Source organism: Merops nubicus, unplaced genomic scaffold, assembly GCF_000691845.1.
Source record: "Merops nubicus isolate BGI_N331 unplaced genomic scaffold, ASM69184v1 scaffold7075, whole genome shotgun sequence".
In the NCBI taxonomy this organism is placed as follows: Eukaryota; Metazoa; Chordata; class Aves; order Coraciiformes; family Meropidae; genus Merops; species Merops nubicus.
Window position 1 is genome coordinate 1 of NW_008607528.1, and position 13211 is coordinate 13211.

General features: G+C 46.2%; 1 protein-coding gene across 1 annotated transcript; it reads right to left on the bottom strand.

Moving 5' to 3' along the window:
* Nucleotides 1-3426: 3426 nt before the first annotated feature.
* MGST2 (microsomal glutathione S-transferase 2) lies at nucleotides 3427-11716 on the bottom strand. Its single transcript, XM_008939966.1, has 5 exons — nucleotides 11659-11716; nucleotides 7905-8004; nucleotides 7169-7239; nucleotides 5648-5729; nucleotides 3427-3559 (listed from the first exon to the last, which is right to left on the bottom strand). Exons 1-5 carry the CDS (start codon nucleotides 11714-11716, stop codon nucleotides 3427-3429), a joined length of 444 nt encoding a protein of 147 aa, XP_008938214.1.
* Between the last annotated feature and the right edge of the window lie 1495 nt (nucleotides 11717-13211).

Below are 13211 nucleotides of genomic sequence, written 5' to 3' on the forward strand. Positions count from 1 at the left end.
ATATACATATAAAAATATATATATATACTGTTTGTTTAAAATAGAGTATTTTTATTTCATTCCTTAACTCATCCTTACTGCAGTGGTATTGCACTTCAGATGACATCTAATTACTAATTTGTACTGTATCCCTGACAGCAACTTGCTCCATTTTATTCAGATTTTTCTAGTTTTCTGTTTTTACTTTGTACATTAAGCATTGCTTATTTCCTTTTAAGACCTGTACAGAGCTCTGAAAATGTAGAAAAAAAAAAGAAAAAACCAAACCCTGATGTTAACATACCACTTTTAAAGAAAAACAAAAGAAAAAGAGAAGAAAAAAAAAAACAAACCACACAAATAAAAGATGATTATCTGAGTCCTATACCAGGCTGGCTTGCAGGATCCTCTCTCGACGTGGTGGGGGATCTGCTGGGAGGAGGGAAGCTGCTGCAGGCTGCAGTTGGGGGTCACGGGCAGGGTGCAGCCTGTGCCAGGCCCCCCCTTACCCCCAGCTTGTTCTTGCCCCCCGCAGTGCTCAGCCAGGGGCCTGCCTGGCTCTGGGGGCACGGTGCCCCCTGCCCAAGCCACGTGTGCTCTGAGGTGGGGCTGTGCTCATCAGGTGCTGCGGGGGAGCTGGTCCATGACTGGGAATGCTAGAGGTGTTAGAGGTGTTCCAAACTTTGGTGTTTATTCCATGGAGGGGGAAAAAGGTAGGGAGTAGGGAAGTGCTTTCAGGGGAGGACACAAGATGGAGAGTTCTGAATGTAAGGCTGAGATCTGAGGAGGAGAGGGGGGGTGGAAGAAGAGGGATGTGGGGCTGGGCATAGAAGTTGGGAAGGAGAGCTGGAGAGACTGGGTGAGGTGAAGATGTGTGCTTAGAGGAGTTGCATGGCCCCCACTGCTGCTGCAGCCTGAGAGCTGTGTTGTCAGAAGCCTTTTGTAAACTGCTTGTAGTCGTGTTGAATCCACATGAGCTGTTGAAGGTGAGCATGCCAGGCAGCCAAGGCTCAGCACCGATTGCTCCATGTTTCCAGCCTGCTGAGGAGTGGTGGGAGAGCAGACACTGGACCTCTGTGTGCACAGCTTGCTGTTCAGGACCTCAGTGTGGCTTGGCTCCACCTGCAGCCTCTAAGGTGAGATTCCCTTTCTCCTCAGCACCAGTCTGTACATTCTAAATGTGGATAACGGGGCTCAGAGAAGGAGATTGGCCCAGATGAGAGCAGCTTGCCAGAACTACCCCTCAGCTCGTGCTTGCTGAGAAAAGCCCCTAGGTGCTGACTGGCTTTGAAGCTGCAGCAGGGACCCCCATCACTTCTGGCCGTGACTGAGAGATGAGCATTTGCAGCAGCTCCTGGGGTGAGTCCTCCACCAGCAGCAGGAACCAGCGTGCAGCTGAACACTGACATGGACACTGTCTGTCACTGCAGGTGTGCTTTGGTTCCAGTGCCAGCTGAGTCAGTCTTTTAGCACTTCTGACCATAGACACTCTGTCCTGGCTTGGTGGGGGAAGGCAGTGACTCAGACAGGTGGCATTCTCAACTCTAGCCCTACTATTGTCCTCTTGTTAGCTGGTGCAGCTCCTAAAATCTTAGATCTGTGTCTATCCCCTAGCACGCAGCCTCTGTGCTGTTTTGCAGCCTCACACCCACAGTTTTTGGCATGTGAAATTGTCCCTGTGCAAGAGCAGTTTATTCCTTCTGTGGAGCAGATGAGGGATGGGGAGCTAGCTATAAACATGCCAGACCACTGCAACAGCTAAGCTCGGAATGGAACAAAATTCAGATGCAAAGAAATAAATAATGGGTCTCCTCTAGTGTGTATGTCAAGTCTGTTATGTAGTTTGGACTTCAGTCTTGGGTTTGAGTCTGGTGAGAGCACTTCCTGCTGCCCATGACCGAAGCCATCACTGGCAGATGGGTGGGTGGATTTTCTTTCAGCCCACAGGAGAAAAGTTAATGGAAGAACTCCCAGGGATTTCTGTGGTTGTTACATCTGGCCCTGTTGTACCTTCTCCCTCTGAGTGTGTCAGCTCCAGCCTGTTCACCATCACAACCTCTCCTTAGCCCCTTGGCAGCCGTTACTGGACCCAAGCCTTGCACCTTTGTACTTGTTCATTTTATTGTTTCAGGTGCCATTTCAGCCTTTGCCAGCTGGAGGCACCAAGTCGTGTCTCTCCATCGCTGGCTCACTGCTGCACATCTCCACATTCTTCATAGGAAAGGTTATTCTGGACCTGGTCCAGCACTCCATTATGTCGTGGCCAGGTTATCAGCCTCAGTGCACTTCCAGAAAGGCCATAAGCATGTTCCTTAGGTAGACCTGACTGAACACCACTATGAACGTGCAGGATTTGGGGCCAAATGTTTTCAGAGGCGTGGCAAGGAAAGATTCTGGCTGCTGGCTCTAGCATGAGTATACTCAGCATTGCCTAAATAATTTGAATTATCAGGAGCTACCCAAACAGGCATGATCTTGCTTTGCTGTTCTTCCACAGAGCTGCTCATCAGCACCCTTGGAGCTCACAACATTAAGCCATGACTTTTCCCCTGCTTTTAGCAGAAAACTGTTTTCACAGTCGTTTGCTTTTCGTTGTCATTTTATGATCCCCAGAGCTGTGCCCAAGCTGGGATGTTTGTCTAGTCTTTCCCACAGCCCAGCCATCTGTGCCTGGGTGGGAGACAATGCAGTAGACCCAATTGTTAGCTGAGCATCTGTGCCTTCTTTTTGTCTGGGCTGTCTCTGCCTCTCAGAAGTGACACGTTGTGGGTACAGCCTGTCTTCAAGAGACTTTGTGTGACAAGTGGGATCTGCCTACAGGAGGGAGGGCCCCACGTTCTACAGGGAGAGCATTTGAGCACGTTGGAAGTGCATCTAAAATCAAAAGGCCTCCACAGAGGCGTAGGGTCAAGTGCAGCTCTAAATGTTCTCCCGAGGAAAACAGTGTTTCCAGATGTGCTTCAACAGCTTCCAACAGTGGGAGTGGATGTACTGGGAAAACTGGGACCTCGTGGCAGGGTTTTGCATCAAAGTGTGGTGTTACATTTGAGCAGAAGGGGCAGCACTGCTGGGGGAGATGAAGAGGAGTGAGGGGAGACTGCAGAGGTGCTGGGTAAGACGGGCTGATGCTTGCCGTGCCAGCTGCAACTGAATTCCTCACTGAATTCATGGGTTTGGCTTTACCTGATTGGTTGAGGGTTTACAGGACTGTGCAGGATGACAGAATGTTTAATTGCAGTTGCAGATGTGACACAACATTCTGCCTCACTGACTCTTTTTCAGGAGTGTAGGTAAAGGAGAAGGCACAAACAGCTCAGGAAACCCACGTGTTTTACATGGCAACAGGCTGTTAGTAAAGGGCCCTGGTATTTATTCACATCCAGCTTATCATCCTTTCAGTATTCAAGGAAGCTATCCACATTATTTAAAAAAAAGCCAACCCAATCTTCAGAACAATTTACGTAGTTTCTTCGCAATGCTGAAGTCCAAGTATTCATCCAGAAAGCTGTTAACAATCCCAGCTGCACCCAGGATCATCAGGCACGTTAGAAATATCAAACTCAAGTAAAAACCTGTTAACCTAGAAGTGGAAAGCAGAAAAAAAAAATACTATTAGGACCCGTGGGTGGTTTGGTATTAAACCACCCCCACACGTGACTTTTGCTAGGGAGAAAAGAGATTCCTGATATCCTCTCTGTGGGAAAACTCTCCCTCTGTGCTTTGAAATATTCATGTGGAGGTAAGGAACTTGCTCCAGGAACTTGCCCCCTCATCCCATGATGTGTAGGTAAAGGCACACACAGGCTTGAGCACCTCCCTGCACTGCTAGGAGTGTGGGAGAGGTCTCTGGAGCTGAGGGTGAAGGGGGGGGTGTTTCTTACACCCACCTCTGCTGATGGGAGGGCTGCTGCTGGCGAGCACTTTGACTTGGAGATGGGTTTTTGGACCAGAAAGGAAGTGTTGATCCTGAAATGTCACCAGTTAGGGCACTTGCTGGGAGAGGGAGCAGTTTGGTTTATTTGTGCAAAACAGAAAGGCAGACTCCTGCAGGAGAGTCTGGGAGAGTCTGTGGAACACAGAACTTGCTTTTTGAGTGTGTGGGACCAAGGGGCTTCCACTCACACTCTCCTGGGGCTGTTCTCAATTGTTCTAGACACAGGTTTGAGGTGTGAGTTTTTCTCAGTTTCAGGAGAGCATGAAAAAATCTTTAGCTTAGTCTTTTAAGTATCTGTAAGAGCCAGCTTAGAGGGAAGGGTAAAAGATGCAGCTCACGTGCAGAGCCCTCTCCATCACAGACTGTTCTCAGTTGTTCTAGAGTGTGAGTTTTTCTCAGTTTCAGAGGAGCCTGAAAAAAGTCTTTAGCTTAGTCTTTTAAGTATCCGTAAGAGCCAGCTTAGAGGGAAGGGTAAAAGATGCAGCTCATCTGCAGAGTCCTCTCCATCACAGACACGGAGCAGAAGGTGCATGTTCCTCTTGTGCTCTTAAAAAAATCCAACCTTGGCAAATCTGAACTGAACTGAGAGTCTCACCAGAGTTCAAAGCTCTAGTAGGAAAGCCAGCCACTGTTCCCAGGATTCCATGAGAGGCTGGTCTAAGAGTACTGAAGTAAAGCACAGGAAAGATTTCTGGAACAAAGGACTTTTTAGTTTGTTGATTAAAGAAAAGTCCATTATGTTCTGCTTCTTCATTTATTTATACTGTTTTGCTCCTCAGACTTCCTTAATAGCTGCTAATTTGCTGGCTGGTATTTTATTGCATCATTTGAATTATTGCATCTCTTACTGGCAGATAAAATATTATCTGTATATATTTGCTCTGGAAAACATGGCCTCTCCCTTCTCTTAAGCAACAGCTCTTCCAAAGAGGGTAAAGGATTGGTGGAGACTGTAGTGAAGGAGAGTGGTGATGTCAGTACACAAGCTATGGAAAACAGCCCTGTAGCACAGTCTGCTGCTGCTGCTGCAGGATTATTCACTACAAAATACTCTGTTTGGTGTCTTCCTCTAGAAATAAACAAGTATTTTAATTTTATAACAAGCATGTATTGTTTTGTTGGGTGGTTGGGTTTTTTTTATGACTGATATGTGGACTGGAAGGGGAGCCTTAGGTCAGGAGACAGGAGATATTGCAGTGGCTTCAGCAAAACAAGAAATAAGCTGTGTGTTTTTAGTGGAGGAGCATGTTTGTTGAAGCAGAATTCATGTTAGGAGACACTGTGCCCTTAACAGTCATTAACGTGCCCATATCTGAAGCTGTGTGCTCTTATCTGTTTGGTGAAAGTTCACCACCCTACAAGGCCAGATTTGCTGCTTCCTTCAGTGCATTTTTTACAGCTAGAGTAAAGGTCTTAATGTGACAAACTGAGGAAAACTGGAAATAGCAGCAGGAGCCTTGCCTGAGCAGCCTCCCACCCCATGGCAACCCGAGCTGCACAACTGCTTCTGCTTTCAGACCTCTCCAAGCCTGGCTGCCAGCATGCTCAGTACAGAGCAGGCACCCACAGGGTGAGCACCAAACCAGCCCTCTTCCCTGGGGGGTTCTGCTTCACACCTCTCACTGACACTCCAGGCGTGTTGTAGTCACTTTTTACTGCCAGGCCTTGGCTCTCAGCCCAGCTTCAGACCACAGCCTGGAGTTTTTAACCTGCATTCAGCTGGTGGCTCCTTACCTTCCTGTCACAGACTGGATGTAGCCGTGGAAGTACTTGTAGCGGGCAAACATGTACAACACACCCAGGAAGGAAGCTAGTTCTAAGATGGGATTAATAGGAGGGGGGAAAAATGGTGAGAAAATTAAAACATCAGGATCATAGAGCATTTACAACTTTAGTTATGTTTTCTAGTTACAGAGTTCTGGGGGTTTTCATAGCTACCCATAACCTGGGAACGTATCTTGGGAAAGAATCATTCAGAAGAGAGAGATATATATATATATTCTTGAACATCCACTTCAGGAGGCTCTTGATATGGTTTGACAAATAGGTGTGGGCATAGGACTGTCCAAAAAAATAAAATCTAAAAGCATTCCCTGAAAAGGAGCTCTGAGAAATGACAGGAACCTGTTCTCTCCCCCCCAGTTTGGTGGTTATCCCAGAGACAGGACAGCAGGTTGGAGCACCCTGGCTTGACCCAGCACTGTCATTTCACATTGTTGTGACAGTTCATGCTAAAGGGGAGTGTTTGTTTGGGAAAGAGAATCTTATTTATGTTGTTAATAACCTGCTTTGCATTTATATAGCAGCTTTTATCCAAGGACAGGAGAGGAAGCTGTAGTGAAGTCAGCTTTCTGACCTCCCTCTGGGAAGGGTATAAAGTCACCTCCATTTGATAGATGGAGCAGGGGGTGTAGGTCAGTTGTATTACCCAGGACTAAGCTGTGCTAGTTAATTTTGTCTTCTTTCAGACCCTGCAAGAGAGTGTTTCACAGGGCAGCTTTTGCTGTGTCCTGGATTAATCTGTGAAAAAATGACTTAGAGGGGAGCTGGGAGGGTTAACAGAATCCTTCTTTACTTCCAGGTGACAGCACACGTCTGCGTGGCTGGTTAGTAACAGTGATCTTCCTTGATTCAAGTGTCTGTCTGTGAGCACACCTAGTATTTAATAACCAGTTTATTGGCTTAAGTGGAGCCACTTTGGATTTGCACTGGAGTTGGGACTCTGGCTATGAGAGAGCCCCAAACCAAAATGACTGCTTTGCAGCAAACATAGAACTTGGAGAAGAAAGCTGGGTGTTCAGGAAGGAGAGGTGTAGAGCTAGTTACCCTGTCTCCAGCTCACAGGCTGCATGATTCTAAAACATCAGCTGGGCAGGGGTTGTTAATGTGGAGGGCAGAAGTTGGGCTCTGCCACAAGTTCTAGCTCTACAACAGTCCACTGTTGAGAAGCATCTGGGGGCTGCTTTTCTCAACAGTTCACCCTGAAAACCCACTGGATGTCTGATAAGTGTGCCACGTGCTGGCTCCTTGGTTTGCAGGGAGGAGTGAAGGCTGGTGGGGCTATGTGGAATGCCAGAGCTGAGTGGGGATGTCAGTGCCACTGAGCATTCTTCTAGGGAGGCTGTGCTAAGGTCATGCAATTAAAGGAAAGGGAAAAGCTGTCTACAGTCATTTACCTCCCAATAAAACAAAAATGTTTTTAGAAGTTGTGTAAAACTTCTCAGTCCAAGAAAAATAAAGCCCACAAATGTTTACCTTGATTAAAAAACCATCCCGCGGTCCAGAGGCCAGTCAGGAATATGGGGTAAAACTCCACACAGTTTTGTCTGCAGAATAAATTTGAAAGAACATTAGTCTGGAAAGGAAAAGAACCGTGGATGGGATTTTCAAGGAAAATCAGCTTTGGCCCCATTTTGTTGCCACTAAAGTTAGCACTGTTGAATCCAGTGGCAGCACAGTCAAGCCAGCTCTAGGCACTCTTAAAAATTCACTTCTTTCTAATCTCACATATAAACTAAAATATTTTCTATGCCCCATTGCTGTTACCCACTACAGCTACAGTTATAGGAGATGGGGTGGTTTGAATTGGGGCCATTAGCCAACCACAATCTGAAGCCCTTTAGAAAAATTCTCATCTTAGGCTATTCCACCATTATCCACTGGGGAGACAGGTCCTGTGCTCTTGTCTCCCACATCTGGTGTTAAACCACAGTCCAAGAACTGACAGCAACACTTGCTAGATCCAGAACATCTGAATTCTCCAAGTTACAATCAATTAGCTCTCAGCCCCTGCTTAGGTTTGAGTAATCTGATTGCCTAGCTTGAGCCGAATTTGAGCAGTGACTCTTTTAAATGAGCTGAATTTAGCCCAATAGCATTAAAATAACAGCTGAACCATTTGAAAAGCAATCTGTTAGAAATTTTTGGTTTTGCTACTTGTCTGGACTGAATTGTTATTCATTGCCACCATCTTAATGATCTCCAGACTTACTGTGCACGAAATGTTCTGTCAAACTCTGGAGCTCCAGTGACAGCTGGGGGCATGACCTTGTGCTTCATTCTTGATCTCCCCACCAGCCGAGCAAAGTGGCCTGTGAGCAAAAATAAGGGCTCATGAATTACACAGTTTCTTGGTTTGGTTGTGTCTCTAATGTGCCAGTAATTTTTTTAATAGAGATCATTGTTCTTCAGTTCTTTCTGTTCTGTTTGACAGAAAGAGACCATCTTTAGATAAACTACTTTTTCCCTACCAAAGTTTAGATCTTAGGTTGGAGAGTGACGCTCATGAGGAAGGGGGAAATTGCTCTTTTAGAAACACATTCATTCTCTTTTTGCCTTTGCTACACTAGCTGTGACTTAAATGTCCTTCTGCCTCATCTGAATCCTAGACCCAGGCTCCCAGTCACGCTGCAGGAACCAAACTGCACTGATGGACATCACTTCCCAGCTTGTTTGAGGAGGTGGGAGCCTGTTCCCTGCTCTTCACATCATCTCCTGGGGAGCTCTGAGAGCTCTCCACTGGAGGACCTGTGCTGCTCCCATCTCCACTGGTTGGAGCCAACAGTACTTAGCTCTCTTGTAAAAAGCTTTTTTTCTTTTTAGAAGTGATGGAGTGCCATGAGCAAGACAGGTTGCTTTCTATACACTGACTAAATACCAGTTACTGCCTGAAAAACCCAAACCAGTCAAACACTATCTCTGCACTTCTCATCTGTATTTCTGGGATCACTTCTGGTGTGTATACGTGTACCTCATTTTACTGATGTCCTCACAGCAGAAGTCTTCCCCTTGAATGTTAGATAGAGGCTCACAAGGACGAAAGGCAGCAATTTTCTTTATGCAGCAGAGCTGCTTGGCACCATCTCGTGTAACTTTAAAACTCTCTGGGTACCTGGAGTTATTTTTCTGGCCATGTCATAGCCGCCCTGTATGAGGAGCTTGCCATCTGCTGTGTACCTGACTTTACCTGGATCCAGAAACCAGGCACCCACCTGAATTCACCAGAAAGACTTGTCTAAGGGCAAGCCTAGAGCATATCTTCTGTCCTCCCTCCTGGGAGCTGTGGCATTAAACCACAGCTAGAGATATTACTGGTGCTGCCCCACGCACCTCTTATGTCCTAGCCTTGTGGCCAAAGCCTTTTCCCTCAAAAAAAACCATTTCCCCATCTGTCTTCTCCCCATATAAGTAATTATGGGCTGTGTTCAAGTGACCTCTTAACCTTTGTCTCCAGAGACTAGTCAGCACCTCAGCTATCTCTCTGTAAGGCAGGTTTACAGGACCTGTCACTGTATTTCCATCCAGCAAGACCTCCTCTACTCCCACCCACCCATCTCTTGTTATTCCTGGTGATTCATCTGTTATTTGCCACCTTGCAGCCCTTTCAGAAAGGAAGGATGGTACCAGGGAGGGTCTAGGGAATGTGCTCCAGGGAGACCAAAACTCATGGGAGCTCAGGAATTACCTCTGAGAAATATTTTCCTGGAAAACTGAACTGAAAAGTTGCTTTTTAACTTCTGGCACCCTGAAAATGATCTCATTTGTATGACAAATGCTTCATGCTGGGAAATCCTGCCTAGTTTACCAGCCTAAGTGGTAGGTGAGCTGTTTTGGTGGCAAGGCATTTTTAGCCAGCAACCATCCCTCACTTTCTGGCTACACTGAGACACTCAACTCTTACAACCAGTTTAGGACCTGGTTTTGTTTTTTTCTGCTGAGGAGCTACAGCAAGTCAAGGCAGCTCATGGAACCCAAGTCAGCTGAAAAACAAAAGCCTTGAAAGGATGCTGGGCAAAATAAACTTACTGGGGGAAATAAGAAGATTAAGGCACTGTAAGGGCCAAATCCTTCTTGTTTGTTCAGTACAATTAACCAAAGCAAATCACCAAGGCCATGGTAGAACCCTGGCCTCAGCTGTACTGTGGTTTGGCCTTGGTGTTGCCTAGTCAGCAAGGCTCTGGTTTGAGGGGCAGAGGTTTGCAGATGGGAGACTCTGGTTAACCATTCTGTCCTCTCACTGGATTCCCTTGTTTTTCCATCAGCCTACAAAACACTCAACTCTCAAGCAAATCTCAGCTGCCTGGGACTGGATTCATGACTGGAAACCACTTCTTGCATTGTTTCTGCTCTTTCTTCCTACCCTGGAGCATTTCTTGCACAGCTTAATCTTTGACTGACCTGGTTCTTTGAACACTTCATGGTTCTGAGGCACTAAATGTCTTCCCTCTGATGATTGCTAAGTGAAACCTGGCTTCCAGCACTGCTTCAGGGGGGCTGTACTGCCCCTCAGCACCTTCCTAACTGCCATTAATTAATCTGATTGGGTTTACCCCTAATGAAGGTAAGCCAGGCTGTGATGATTTCAATCAGATCAGCAGATCAGATTCTTACACAGGTTTCTCTTTGGGCTTGATGTCAGACTGCCACTGTAAATTAAAACCCAAGTTATCCCGTCTTTTCTGTGATTTTAATGAAGATTGACTAACAAGGATTAACAATCAGAAGGAAGTGTATAGGTGTATATATATACACACTTATATATACACCTCTCCATCCCTTTGCAGTTTCAGCATCTGTACAATTCCCTGAGTTCTTATACTTCAGTACTTCTTTGGATAATGTTTGGTTTTAATCCTTCACACTTTGACATTAAAAATCAAGGCAGGCAAGTGGAGCCTTCACAGAAGTTGATGGTAAATATTGCCACCAGACAGAAAAGCCCTGTGAAAATCACAAGGGTTGGGTTGTAGCTGATCTGACAACAGAAAAAGAGAATGTAAATTTTAGGTGCTTTTTATTTGCCTCCTGTTGTGTTGGGCTTTTTCTAACCTGGGAGGGTCACATTCCAAAGCTTTTATTCCTGCTGGGAACAAATGTTATTTCAGTAGCTGAGGCTTTGAGAACAAATAAACAAACAGTCAAGCCATGTAGATAGGTTGCTAGATAAGTTGGCAGTGATACAGATACTTGGAAAAAAAGGCAGAGTAATTATTTTTAACTTGCTCTCAGCACAAATGCCTTCAAAATGTATCTTGCTTCCTGGTGTAAACACAACTGTATGAATCAACATACTTCAAAGACAATAACGACAAGCACTAAAATCGCTGCTGCAGTTTTAGACCCATAAAGAGTGAAAATGCATCTCAGACTTGCCCACTCCTTTCCCTGCTCCTTGATTCTCAGCAGGGGATAAGAGAAATCCATTTAGATTTTGAAGAAATGTAACGAGGAGGACGTAATGTGGAACATCTCACATTGTTGCTGCCTTGTGTAAAGGCTTGCTTCCTCCTTTAATTTCAGGTTTCCTTTCTTCTTTAATATCTCTGTTTCAGGAAATAGTTTTTAGGGTGCTTTCAGTCCAGCACTGGTGTATTTGAATTTAAAAAATTTGCTCTGACTTTTGAGGCTTTCAGTTGTTCCAAAGCATAACTAAGAATCGAAACTGAGGCACAACGTGGCTCTGGGGTAACTTTACAGCTAGTTACAACAGTACAATTTGGAAACGTCGGTGAACAAAATAGGATTGAAAACAAATTAGTTTCTCCTCCATGGAAGAGTAATCCATCCCACAGAGCCAGCTCCCTCCCCACTGCAGAGAGGGTAAACAGTGCTGCGGCCAGAAACACCTGAAGAGTTCCCAGAAATCCAACTGACAGAACAGACAGTTTAGCATAAAACAACTCCCCGTGCTTCAGAAGCAGTGGAAACCTCCCCAGCCCCCAGCCACAGAACCCCCCAGGTCTTACACTGCTGGAAGGCAGAGAGCAGGGAGACAGCTGCCAGCACAGGGAAGGCACCGGCCATGCTCCTGCCTGCGAGCACAGGAGGCAGCTCCGGGAGCAAGCAGGAAGAGCAGCAGGCAGGAAAACCCCTGCGACCAAAGTCTGCCTTCCAGACAAACCAGCCCAGCTTTTTAAAGCCAGAGAGCAAAATTCCGGCCACTTTTCATCCCTGGAAGAGTTCCAGGTGGCCAGCTCTGCCTGCTGCCTGCCCGTGAGAGGGCACTGAGAACCAACCCAGCCTTTCCAGCCTTTTCCCTTAGGGCTTGGATTTCAGCTGTAGCCTCTTTTTGGGGAAGAGTTTCTGTGCTGTTTGCCCAGGGTCCAGCGTGGTGAGGTCTGTGCCCGTCACTGTGCAGGAGGCACGAGGGGCAGCAGAGCTTTGTGCTGGCCCCACGCTTGATTTGTGGGGTTGGCCAAAGGGGCAGCTCAGTCCCTGCTGGGTGAGGTGACAGGCACTGTACAGGGGGCCAGCACACGGAAGGGAATGGCTCAGCACCCAGATCAGAGTGTAAAACAGCTGAGAGAGAGAGAAATACCTCTCCTCAATCGTCCACCTGGAGTATGTTTTCTATAGCTTACACCTCGTCTTAAAACTGAGGGAGATTCTCTCAAGCAACATTTTTTCATCACCTAGCCCTAACTAACAGGGAGCTTAAGGTCATCAGCCTCTATGATGCCAGAAGGCCACTGGAACAAAACCAGTGCAGTGTTTGTTGTGACTCTGAGATTCTCTCTCTGCTCTGCCTCCAGCTGCTGTTCAAGTGGGATATTTCATTGATTTTAGGTCAAATTTCTGAAGCTTAAAAGCTAACATAAAAAGGACTTTAAAAGTTATTTTGCCTTGCCAAATGTTAAAAACTTGTTTCTTGCATATTAATTCAGTGTAGTGTTCTTTCTAAGGATTGGAAGAGTAGATGATACTATAATAACAGGAGTTGGATGCTTGTACTTAGTAACTCCTTAACTGCTGATTTATGCACTTTAAGTGCAGTTCTTTAGTACAGGTTGGCTTTCTGACACACAGTCTCTCTGTGTTTTTTCAGGGGTTGGCTCAGAAGTGTTCAAAACATTGTAACCCTGCTGATGCAGGGAAGTGGAGGGAAACTCTGACAGAGAGGGTGAAGGGCTGGGGTCTAAACCTCCAGCCCTGAATCAGGGATGACCTATGGATGATGCCCACAATCAGGCCAGAGAGACCTTCCTCTTGGTTTTCTCTCAAGGCCTGGCCAATCTAGGGTGAAAACCAATTAGGAGATCCCACCAGGTGCCCTGCCTCTAGATTTAATAATATAAAGGCTGGCTCTGCTTCTAATTATTGGGGAGGTTTATTTATGTCGTGGGTGTGTGATGTAAGGTTTCCTGTTAGCAGAAGGGTCCCCTGGTTGTCCACGACAAGGAGAGTTCCCAGTGATGGTGGGACAAGACTGAGACCAGGACAGAAAGAGGATTATGTATGTAATGATGCTTTTCCTTGGCAATTGCTGTATGTTTGGAATTGGGCTGATGACTTGGCTTAT